This window comes from Chinchilla lanigera, unplaced genomic scaffold (assembly GCF_000276665.1).
Source record: "Chinchilla lanigera isolate Chin_1 unplaced genomic scaffold, ChiLan1.0 scaffold00110, whole genome shotgun sequence".
NCBI lineage: Eukaryota > Metazoa > Chordata > Mammalia > Rodentia > Chinchillidae > Chinchilla > Chinchilla lanigera.
Genome location: NW_004955511.1, coordinates 5,553,129 through 5,565,267, shown reverse-complemented (window position 1 = coordinate 5,565,267; position 12,139 = coordinate 5,553,129). Strand labels below are relative to the sequence as shown.

The window sequence follows — 12,139 nt, the reverse complement described above, 5'->3', positions numbered from 1 at the left end:
AAGGGCCGCCCCGACGCCGGGCCGGGCGGCTGCGGTGCGCCCCCTGCCGGAGGACGCGGAGTGCGGCGCCCGCGTGTCACTTGCGCTGGCATCACCGCGGGTCAGACCCAGGCTGGGAACGTGGGGAAGAAAGGGGCCAACGGGGCCGACGACAGCCCCCGGCTGCCCCAGGGGCTCCGGGCACTGCCCCTCTGGTGCCCGGCCCCGCCAGGGAGCGCGGGTGCGGCCGGCAGCAGAACAGAAACCCACGTCCCCACTTGTGGGCCCAGTGGGAACCTCTGTGCCAGGCAGGAGCCAGGAGGCCGGGTCCTGGCCGTGCGCCATTGCTGCCGCCCCCCCGGGAGAGGTGGGGCCGTCACAGCAGCACAGACTGGGAGTAAATACACTTTATTCAGACAAGATAATAAAATAGCGTGCACTTTATTTGAAATCAACCAAGCACTGATAAAAATAAGGATTACTGCAGCTGTTATTTCACGTCAAACCTCAGCGGCCAAAATGGGTGCCAGGCCGGGCAGAGACGGCCACCTCCCTCCCCTGGGGCCCAGGGAGCAGGACACCGCGGCGGCAGGGTGGCTGACCAGCCTGCTCCTCTTCCTCGGCACCGTGCAGGCCAGCGTGGGGCAGGACGCTGCCCTCCTGCCTTCTGGGCTCTGAGCTCCCAGCAAGGCGCGGTGGCCGGTCTGCTCTGGCTAACAAGGACGGGATGTGGTGCCCGAGCTCTCCGGGATGGCAGCGGTGGGCGGGGCGCTACTGCTTGGATTAAGGCACTTATAACATAGGGTGTATCGCCCACGGCCCGAGGCCCTGTTCCAGCCTGAGCCCACACCCAGGCGGTTCCCCGGCTGGCCAATGGGCAGGGGATGGTGGGGTGCTGCCAGGACAGGGCGGGCAGAGGGCAGAGCTTGGGGAGCAGGCAGGTCACAGGAGGCCAGGGCCCCAGAGGCAGCAGTGAAAGCCAGGCCTGCACACCTGCCCAGGCAAACGGGCAGGAAGCCAAGGGCCGTCCGCTCTCTCAGCTGAGGCCGTGGCAGGGAGGTACTGGAGGGGAAGGGCAGGGGCTGCGGGGAGGGCCCCAGCCCAGAAGCAGCTCAGCTCTTCGGTGTGGCGAAGGGGGAGCTTCGGGCGTCCTTGTCACTCTTCCTCCGCACTGCGTGGGCCCCTGGCCGCGCGCTTCTGCCGCCAGCGCAGCTCCTCCACCTGGCGCTCCAGCCCGCGCACCTTGGCCTCCAGCCGGGCACCGGAGGCCCGGGAGCCGGTGAGGCGGCTCAGCAGGGCATAGAGGGTCAGCAGGGCCAGCAGCAGCAGCGCTCGCGTGGAAGGGTCGGGCACCGACCTCACCAGGGCCACGAAGCCGGCCAGGAAGGCAACAAGCTTCAGGCCGCCCAGGATGCGGCCCAGCAAGGCCAAGAGCAGGCCGAGGAGCAGGGACAGCAGCCAGTAGACGACCAGGGCCCCCGCACCCCACAGCAGGAACGTCTGGACCTGGCCAGGGCTCAGCTTCCAGCCCTGGGTGAGGTGGTCACCTGAGGGGGAGTGACCGTCAGCAACCCGGGGCGCAGGCAGGGCCGGAGAAGCACAGGGACGCGCCCTCCCCGAAGAGCAGAGCCCCGCCAGGGAGCCGCGGCAGTCCCCGGCTGCTGCCGGACCTCCCAGGAGCCCGGTTCACTCAAGACAGCAGTTCCCCCTCCCGGGGCTGTGGTTAACCATAAATGAGACGCTGGAGCCCAGCACGAGGCAGACACCTGCTTCCGCACAGGTGCTGGTTGTGGCCGGCTTCGGGCCACACCCCGGGGCAGCCTGCGTGGGGCGGGGAGACCCTGCCCCAGTGGAAGGTGTCCTACCAGTCCGGTCACTTACCATCCAGCCCCAGGGCGTTCAGCAGCTGAGCTGCAATCCCAGACAGGGCGAAGAAGGCCACCGAGATGGCCGAGGAGACGGCCCATGTCACCTGCGACAGGGTCTGTGGAAAGAGGGTGTGTGAGCAGAGCTCGGAAGGAACCAGGCATCTCTCCTCCAAGCTGCTCACCCGGGCCACGCTGGCCTGCGGGGAGTGGAGACCTGCTTCTCAGCCAGTGCCAGGGGCTGGGGTCACAGGGGGGCGCCACGTCCTCCCCCTGCGTACGGGCGGACACCGCTTCCCTGCCTGAGCTGCAAAGCAGGGCACCTGGGGCCTGACCCGGCCCAGCGGCAGCAGCGAGTGCACCCGTGTCCCGGCGGTGGCTCGGAAGGGAGCATCTGTACTGTGACCCTAGGGCGCACCACAAAAGCAGTCTGCAGCCGAGCTGTATCATGGGTCTTCCGTCTGTCTGCCTCGGCCTGGAGGGCCACCTATCAGTGCACGGACCCACGCCTGCCAGCGGGCAGGTCAAACCCTGCCTTCCACAGGCGGGCACAGACGTCTGGATCTCTCGCCAGTCAGACAAGGCCCAGCAGTGAGGGTCTGAAGGGAGGTGCACCTCCCAGGCCTTGGACTGAGAGCGGGGGGCCTGGGGGGAGATGGGGTGGGGCTGAAGGCCCAGGCAGGAGGAAGTGAAAGGCCGCTTGGGGTGGAGTTTGGGGCTCTGGACACCAGGGATTCGGCCCCAGAGGAGCTGGTGCCAAGCTAGCGACGTCCCCTTTTCTCTGCCCTTGACGTGGGCCGCCGCCGCAGGGCTCGCCCTCCTTACCTCAGAGACCAAGTGCATGTTCTCCCGGCCCAGCCAGCTGTCCAGCGTCGCCCGCAGCGCTCGCCCGAGCTGGGTCAGGGGGTCAGCGGAGGCCTCCTTCTTCTGCTGGCCTGGCGGCGCGAAGTCCCGGTGAGGCTGGGCCAAGGCTCCGTGGAGGAAGGCAAGGGCCACCAGGACCAGCAGGCTGGCTCTGAGCACTTGCGTGGCCCGCACTGGACGGCCGCCCGGAGCAGCCATGGCGGGGTCTGCGGGAGAAGGCGGGCGGCTAGAGTCGGAGCGCGCCTGCCACGCCCGAGCCCGAGCTCCCCAGCACCTCCAGGACGGCCCTCCCAGAGGCAGCCGGCGCATCCCCCGCGGGGCCGCCTCCCGTGGCTCCTCTTTCCACTCTCACATTAATACTGACCAGCGGGCGAGCGCCGGGCAAGGCCTGGCAGGCTGAGAGGCGCTCTGAGGTCACTCCAGTTCCGAACGCCTGACGTCTTGGGTGCTGTGGCCCTAGGGCAGGCTGAGACTCTCATGCTCAGGCTCTGTCCAGGCAGCACAGACTCTACCTGACACGACCGACGTAAAGTCAGCTTAAAGCAGCAGGCGACAGGACTGCCACGGCGCGGCGGGGGCGCAGCGCCCCACGGGAGGGGCGCACAGGAGCCCGGGCTCAGGCCGCGGTCACCTCCTCTGGGCCCCTCGTACAGAGCAGAGCTAGGGCTCAGGCTAAGCCGGGGCCAGGTCGCCAAGCTTCTGCCTCAGACCTGCACCCGCTGGGGTCAGGACACGCACGGTCTCGAGCAGCCTGCCCGCGGCACCCCCGGAGTATCACACAGTGCCCACGTGCGTGTCCCAAGCCCGAGGCTCTGACCTCCTGTCTAGGGGCGGCCTGGGCTTAGACCGAAAGTCCCCCACCCCAGCCCACCGCCCGAGCTGAGAGCCACTGCGGGCACACAGGAGAAACCAACTCTGTTTCTCCGGGTCACCTGCTCTTCACAGACAGCCTCTGCGACACCAGGAGGGGGCCCATTCCCTGGGGAAACCAGCTGGCGCACCCCTGCCGGCCGGCACCCTGCTTCCCACCCCTGCTGTGGCGCCGTGCCTGTACTAGAACGGCACCGGCGTTCAGGAAAACACTCATTCGCTGTTTACCCTACAGGTGCCGATGAGCCCCGGGAGAAGACGGCCAGGGCGCCGAGCCTGACCGAGCTCCAGGGGCACCACCCTCACACCAGCTACCGGGGGTGCTCCAAGCCCTGTACCCTCCAGAGATGCATGGTGTTGGCTGATCGACCAAATCCTCAGCACCCTCCTCCTCAAACCCTGGCACAGGCCTGGCTCCCCGGCACGAGCCCCCCATCGTCCTGCCCTTAGACCGGGAGCCCCCAGGGCTGCGTTCGCACACACCCAGGTATGTCGAAAGGCCTGCTACAAATAACACCTGCGTCTTCACCTGCAGAAGCCGCTGCATGTTGGTGCGGCCAAGGTTGTGACAGAGGACACCCTCACTGCTCCAGGCACCTGGGAACCCACTGGTCAGGGATACGGCGCTCTGGGATGGAAACCGAGACGCTCCCAGTGTGTGTACACAGCGCCACATGCAGACGCAGGAACACACACAGTCACAACCACGGGCACGCGAGCTCCACTCCCAACCACACGGGCAAAGGCGTAAAGAACAGCCCTGAGTAACACAAGGCTGGCTGGTGTTGCCCGTCCCTGAACCCCACCTGCCTCCCCCCTGGAGGAAGCGGGAACTGCAAGTACGAAAGGGGAGGCCAGGAGAGGACTACAGGTGCCTCTACAGGTGCCTCTCCCGCCGTGCCCGGAACACAACGCTGCACTGCATGTCTCTGACAGAGGTCTCACCAGTGATTCAAAGCCAAGCCACAGATCACTCAGGAGCCAGATGAACCGGGCCTCCACCAGCCAGCTGGGGAGTTACTGGCGGCTCTGTCTAACACCTGGTGCTCTGGTCTACCCGTAACTTGATGCTGAGACAGGTTAAGAACCAACAAGCACCACCTCATTGAGGCAGGCGAGTATCAGCCAAGAAGCATGTTTGCAGGTCCACCTTTCGCTGGAAGCCATGCTGGCCGGACAGCACCAGCGAATCCCCTCCTTTCCCAGGTGAGAGGTGACTCAGGGGCCCCTGAGAGTTTCCAGAAACAGGCTGAGGATCAGAGTCAGACAAGGTCTGCGGTTACGGAGGCCTTTGGCTGGTCAGAAATCTGCAGCCGTGGAGAAGGCAGAGAGGAAAGAGAAGGGTGTTCTCATTTTTGCTTACTGGGAAGGAAACGGCTCCAAAAAAGGCTTCTAAAAATATTACATTCTGGGTGCTGTCTGGCCCAGGAGCAGCTGCCCTGCTGCTGCCCTGGGGGGTCAAGCAGGCTGCAAAACCCGTAGTCCTCGTGGACTGGCCTCAGGCGGGGAAAGCCTCCTACTCTTGCTGGCACCAGGCGAGAAGCAGATGGCCCCCGCCTGCCGGGGCCGGAGATGAGGCTGGTCCCTGAGCACTGGGGCATGCCGAGGACTCGCAGTGCAGGGCTGCTACCCTGGGTTGGATCCTGCATCCCAGGGCCTCCACCAGGAGGAATCAGATGTCGCCTCCTCCCCCCACCCCCGAAGGTCAGGGTGACAGGGTCGCCTCCTCCCACACAGGGAACCTGCTTCGCTCTGCGCCAGCCTCAACCTTAGCGTGGCTATCTGCCCTGAGCCGGGGGACCTGAAATAGACCCCTCACAGCTCTGCAGGCGACCCTCTGACGCACACCAGCAACCAAGTCCAGTAGGGCGCAGCGGGTGCCATTTGGACAAAGAGAGCCCGGATGACCAGGGGCCGGTTTCTCAGGGCTGCTCTTTAAGAGGATTTCTCCTTGTTACTCTGGGTCATGCTCAGGCCTTAGACCCTGACCCACCTCCACTCTATCTCCTCACTTCGGCCTAATCAAATCTGTGGGGGTTTTCTGCAGTACTGAGGATTGAATCCAGGGCCTTGGTACTGAACTACATCCTTAGCTCTTTTATTTGTTTTGGAGACAAGGTCTTGCTAAGTTGCCAAGTTGCCCAGGCTGGGTTCGAACTTGCAGTCCTCCTGCCTCAGCGTCTCAAGAGTACTGCGATTACAGGCATGCAACATCATGCTTCAACTTCTTTAAAAAAAAAGAAAAAGGCCTCAATAATCAAAAGCTGAATCAGTCTCAACCTCTGAGAGGTAGAAGTCTGGTTTATGCTTTTCCCCCTCCTACAATGCCTGACCTCAGACAAACAGTAGGCACTAGACAATAACAATTTTTATTTATTGGGTATATAAAACTTTTTCGGTGGTGCTTTCTGATTACAAAGTGCTTCTTACTGCGCTATCTCAATTAACTCTTACAACAATCTTGTATCTCAGCACCTTCCACTTCTCTTAGACAAGTGTGGCTCAGAGAGGCCCGTGACTACCCACGATCACAGAGCAGAACCGGGACTTGATGCCAGGGCCCAAGGTCCCTTCTCACCCCCGTCCCGTCCCCGAAGCGCCTCATACAACGTCCCTACCCACAAGAGGCTTAAAGTTCTGTCACACACCAACAGAGCAGGAAGTCCGGAAGAGACCCTCTACCGGGTCAGGGTGCTGTGCCCCAGGAGGTCTGAGAGGACAGAACAGAGGCACAGCCCTCCCACTTCTGCTCAGGAGCTGAAGCACAGCTCAGGCAGGGCCCAGGGGTGCAGCTGGGCTGGGGAAGCCGCCTTCCTCACCACGCCAGTGCAGAGCACGAACTACGGGGCCAGCTGTGCGCCCGTGCCAGGGTGGGGCAAGGCTGTCCTCTCTTCCCTTTCAGGCTGTGAGTCACCACAGGTCAGGGGGCGGTCCCTGTGTGGCAGTGAGTGGCTCAGGAAGGAGCCCCCAGGGCTGCTCACTCACTGCCCCCCAGAGAAGAGCTCAGCCTCTCGTGCGAGCAGCTCCCCAGGGATGCCTGATGCACAACCACACAGCTGCCGCAAATGACCAGTGGCCCAGGGCCCAGGGCACTCTAGGCAAAACCAAGTGCAGCAGTGCGCAGGGGACCCCAGACTTTTCCACCCAGGGCTCAATTCACCCAACAAGAAGCCGCCACTTCTTTTTTGGGTTGTTTTTGGGACAGAAACTAGCTACACAGCCCAAGCTGGTCTCAAACGATAGGTCTTCCTGCTTCAGCCTGCCAAGTGCTGGGATTACAGGTGGGTAGTACCATGCCAGGTTTAAGCCACTTCCTCTGTCTGTTACTTCACCTATCTGAGTTTCAGTCTTCTCAAATGTACAACGGGGTGAGGCCAGGTTGCAGGTTGCTGCAAGGAGTCACGATGTTTCTGCAGGCACTTTGTAAACCCCTACAGAAGGTGGCAGCCCACACATGTGTCACTGCACCGTGCCAGCACGTGGCGGTGTATCCCCCGACTACCCGCCCCTGGCAGGCAAGCCCGATGCCTAACTCTTCCTGCCATCCCCAGTACCACAAACAGAAAGATGACTAGTAAATGCTTGTCAAATGAGTATTAGGGGCTCGTCAAGAAGCAGCGAGTGCAAGACAGAGACACGGAGAGGAGGGACGAGGGTGGTTATTTTAGCAGGGGATTCAAACATAAGCGCCACCCGAGAAGCGCGGCTGGGTGAAAGCAGAATGAAGTCAGCACCCTGGCAGGTCGGGCGGCCCCTAGCTAAGCCCCCACACTTCTGGCCCAGCAACTGCCCGGGGCCGGGTGACGGCGCTCCACAGGGCCAGGCTCCGGGGCGGAGTGTCAGCGGCATGTGCTATTTCGGACAGCAGTCTCTGCCAAGCGGCAGCGTCGCGGGCGGATGAGGGACACGGGGCGGCCCATGAGCTGGGGCCCGGGTAAGCGCGACCCCGCGGGGCGCGAGGTGGGGCCGGGAGGGTCGGGCGCGGAGGTCGGGGTTCAGCGCTGGCAGGGCCGCGCCCCGCAGCCGAGGCACCCGGCACATCTCCCGCAGCACGTGCACCCTCTGCAAACGAGAAACCCGCGCCTCCCGTTACCTAGTAACGCCGCCCCGGTTGCGTAGCAACGAGGATCCGGGTCCCAGGGGCACGACCCGCCGCTCGACGTGGGATCCCTCCCCTCTCCGGTCTGAGGCCGCGGGGCTCCGCCCTGCTCCCCTCGCGGGCCCGCGGCACCCCGGCCTCGTGTGCGGCCGCCCAGCCCGCCCTCGGCCTGCACTCACCAAGCTCCGGTCACTGCGATGCTTCACGTGCGACTTCGCAGAAATGCGCCGCCAAACCCGCGCCTCAACTCCGGGGCGTCGGGTTGCGGTGTGCGCATGCGCGGGACGGGGCCCGCTGTGGCTGGGCGCCGCGGGCGTGGAGGACACATGCGCACTGCGCCGCGGGCGGGCCGGCGGGAAGAGAAGGGCGCGCGCGCGGCGGGCGCGGTCTGGGCCGCAGCACGCTCCGCGCGGGGCATGGTGGGAAACGTAGTTCCCGGCGCGGAGCGACTTCGCGCCAAAAAGGCACAAAGGGGGAGGCGTTAGAGTCCTCTGCGGAGCACCTGCGCCCGGTCGCCCCGGACTTGGCAGGAGGCGGCCAGCGCCTCCTTGGTGATCGCGCGCGCCTGACCCTTGGTGAAGTTTCACCGAGCGGACGCGAGCAGGACGTTTGCGAAGCGCGGCCGCCTTCCTCCCTCCTGCGCCCGCGTGTCCCGCGCCGCCCAGCCCGGTGCTCGCGTCCCGGGCTCCCCCGCCTCCTCCGGGAAAGGTCGGCAGGGCCGGCGCGGAGACGCCTCGCCCTGCGGCACGCGCCCCCGCTCGACCCTCCCGCGCACACGGGGCGCGGAGGGCCCGGGGTTCGGCCAGGCGTGCCCGCCCTGCCCAGCCCAGGGCAGCCCCGGGCCCCGGCCTTCTCCGCCTGCTGTCTCCCCTCCGCGCAGGTTCCCGGCCGGACGCCCCCAAAAAGGGGTTCACATCAGCAGGAAGCCGGGCTGCTCCGCGACGCTGCTTTTACCTGAAAAGCTTCTGTTTTTCAGTGGAGTGTGGAACCCAGGGCCTCGCACGTGCTGGGGCCGCTCACCACTAAGCTATCCTCCACCCCCTTTTAAAAAGAATGTATTTGATTAGTACGTGCCTGCGGTACACAGTGTCCACATCCCGAAGTGCTGGGAGAACGTGTGCATCTCACACCTGGTAGGCAGGGCGTTCCTGCCGCATGCCAGGCACCATATGGCCTCTGGACTTGACAGCAGGGGTCACAAGAACAACTGGGGCTCCTACTGTCACAGATTTCACAGCCTGTCTGGGCTTGGTGGCACACACTTGTCATCCCGGCACTTGGGAGGCTGAGGCAGGAGGATCGCTTAGAGTTGGAGGGCAGCCTGGGCTACATAATGAGTTCAAGTTCAACCAGAACTGCATAGTGAGACTCTGTCACAAAAAAGGAGGAAGAGGAAGAGGAGCAGAAAAAGAACAACTCATAGTCTAGCAGAGAAACCCAATGTCAAACCACTAGTAAGGCATAAGTAACTAAACCATAACAGTTTCTCCAGGCAGCTCTAAGGAGGAGCACTGCAGGGTGCTGTGGAGACTCGACCTTGGCCAGGTCTGGAGGGAAGTGAGCTTCAGATGGGCTGAAGTGGACCTCCAGAGCAGCTGGCCGGGTGGAGCAGGGCGGTGTTCATAAAGTGCTCCAGGCACAGCCTTCGGAACCAGCCGGAGCAGGTGTGTTTCAGGAACGAAAGAAAGGCCAGTGTGGTGCTGGGTGTGGCGGCACACACCTGTCATCTTGGCTACTTGGGAGGCTGAGGCAGGAGGATCTCGAGCTGAAGGTCTCCCTGGGCAGTTTAGTGAGGCCTTATCTTGAAATAAAATTTAAAAGAAAAACAAAGACTGGGGATGTAGCTCAGTGGTGGGCTGCTTGCCTCAAGTGTAAGAGGCTCAGGTTTGATTCCTGGGGCCACAGGGAAAAGAAAACACCACTGTGCACAGAGGTGGGTCGGTGAGGGGGGCGGGTTGACGTGGGCCCCAGGACATAGGAGGTGGGGACCAATTCCTCCGCAAGAAACACCTCCCTCCTCTGCAGTCTCAGGACTGCTCCTCTCCCTCACTTAGGTCTCACCAAAAAATCTTCACCACCTCAGAGGCACCACCTTGCCTGGGTGGCCAGGCCCCCAGAGCCAGCCCCTCCTGCGCACCCCACCCGATTTCTCTGGTGTGGAGCGCTCACCGCCCTGGAACTTTTTTCTTACGCGCTCCCTGTGTGTGTGAGGCAGAGGCGTTGCAAGTTGGAGTCCCGCCTGGCCAGCTTAGACCCCGTCTCAAAAGGACCAGTCATCAATAGAAGCCTGCTGGGTGTGCAGCTCAGCGCAAAGCGTAGGGGTTCAAGCCCCGTCATAACTGCGGGACGGGGGTGAGGGGGTGCAGGACCCTGCCTCAGGCATCCTTCAGGCCCCAGTGTCAGGGCAGAGCCTGGGCCCTTGCTCATTGGGTGGATGAGAAGCCCCGGGGTGCGTCGATGCCCGTGGAAAGGTCACTGCCGCTCTGCAAAGTGGGCCGGACAGGAAGCAGGACCCCGGAGGGCGCGCCTGTGTGGTGGCCTGCAGGGCCCTGACTGCTTTAAGACCGAGCGGCTTCATTTTGTGATTCTAGAGGCAGGCGAGCTCCGCACACCAGGCTCAGTGTTTGACGTGGTATCGCGCCCGTGGACTGGCCCTCTGTCCGCACCTGCTTCTCCCTGCTGATTTCTCAGAGGCTCAGGTAGGCACCTGAGCTTTGGCTTGGTGACGTGGAATCGCTGTGTAAGTGACGGAATTTATTTATGTAGTTGGTGGTACGGGGATTGACTCTAGGGCCCCGAGCTGCATCCCCAGCTCATTTGATTTTGAGACAGGGCTCAAACTTGTGACCCTCTGGCTTCAGCCTCCGCAGTTCCTGGGGTTACAGGAGTAAGCCCCTGCGTCTGGCTGTCTTCTACACTGTTGGGACTAGTCCAGTGCAATGGTCTCCTGAACTGTTATTTAATATAACCCCATCACACCCCCATTTTTCAGATATGGAAACTAAGGCATGGAGAAGTTGACTCTGCCAACTTCCTGCGAGGAGGGGGCTCACAGTCGGGCTCCACTCTCAGCCCCTGCTCACCTGAACTTTTCATCTTCCCTCCCAACTTTGCCTGTGCTGTTTCTGTTTCCCTCCTGGGACCCCTCGTTCTCCTCCTCTGCCCGCACCTTCCCCACCTGTGTCAGTGCACATCTGCAGCAGACTTCGGTGACCGCATCTGTCCCAGTGCTGCTTTATCTGCCCACCTTGCAGCCCACAACGCTTGCTCCCTGTATGACAGAACACCTGGCGCGGGCTGCTTGATAAAGAGAAGAGGTCGGCTGGGCTTGGTGGTGCACGCCTGTAATCCCAGCACTCAGGAGGCTGAGGCAGGAGGATCGATGCAAGTTCAAGGCCAGCCTGGGCTACAGAGTGAATTCAAGGCCACCCTGAGCTGCATAGCAAAACCCTGTCTAAAGAACAAAACAAAACAAAAAAACCTGAAAAAGAGGAAAGTTTATTTTGGGATGTTGCAGAGGCTCAAGGTCCAAAGCCCTGGCACAGGCTGGCAAAGGGCACGCCTTGATTGCACCACATCATGGGGCCAGCGCCACATGTACCCGTGCCCCTGGCCCGTCCCCCCGCCTTAGGGAGCCACCACGCATCCAGGAGCTCGGCGTGCTGACAGAATGTCATCTAGTCACTGTCTGTAGGTCCCCACCTCTAAGCCCACAGTCGAAGTTCCCACCCTCCTGAAGAATTGACAGGGACTGCGGGGATGAAACTACTGCATGGGTGGTGGGGGACTATATTCAAAACAGCAGGCAGTGAAGCCACGGCCCTGTGGCGGTGCTCGCCTGTGATCTCAGCACTTTAGAGGCTGAGGCAGGAGGATTCCAAGTTCGAGCCCAGCCTGGGCGCTGGACAATTCAGAGACTTAGGGATCGCTGTCTCAAAATCAAAAATAAAACGGGCTGGGATGTAGCTCAGTGCCAGGGCCCTGGGTTCACCGCGGGGTCTCCCAAAAGGCCACTGAGAACCAAGTGGGGACCTGCGGGTCCGTGGGGCACCCGAAGAACCCGTTTTTACCGAGCTCTTTGGAAACTCTCTTGTACATCAGTTTCAGAGCCCCAGTGCCCGGCCGGCGTAGCGCCGCTTCGGGAACACTGCCGGGCGAACAGCTTTGGCTTCGCGTTCCCAAGGCAACAAGGAAGGGCTACTTTCCGCTCCTTCCCGCCTTCCGTCTCTCCGGAAGCAGCCGAGTCCAGCCGGAGAAAGCCGAGCGCCCCTCGCAGGCCGTTTCCGGCCAGGGTGCATTGTGGGAAAGCGCAGTTTCCGTTGGGCGCTGGGGTCGGAGGCGCCGCCGGCCGCCCTCGCACGTGAAGCGCTGCGCGGGCTCCGCTCGAGGGCCGCCCCCTTTCGCCGCGGAGCGCCCCGGAAGCTCCGGGGAGCCGGAAGTGGGTGGCGGAGGCAGGAGCGCG

At 62.8% G+C, this 12,139-nt stretch overlaps 1 protein-coding gene across 1 annotated transcript; it reads right to left on the bottom strand.

The window, feature by feature from the left end:
• Positions 1–401: 401 nt before the first annotated feature.
• Positions 402–7,946, bottom strand: Tmem109 (transmembrane protein 109). The gene is made up of 4 exons (XM_005408117.1): positions 7,857–7,946; positions 2,670–2,914; positions 1,861–1,963; positions 402–1,526 (listed from the first exon to the last, which is right to left on the bottom strand). Exons 2-4 carry the CDS (start codon positions 2,904–2,906, stop codon positions 1,135–1,137), a joined length of 732 nt encoding a protein of 243 aa, XP_005408174.1. The 5' UTR covers positions 2,907–2,914; positions 7,857–7,946; the 3' UTR covers positions 402–1,134.
• Positions 7,947–12,139: the final 4,193 nt, after the last annotated feature.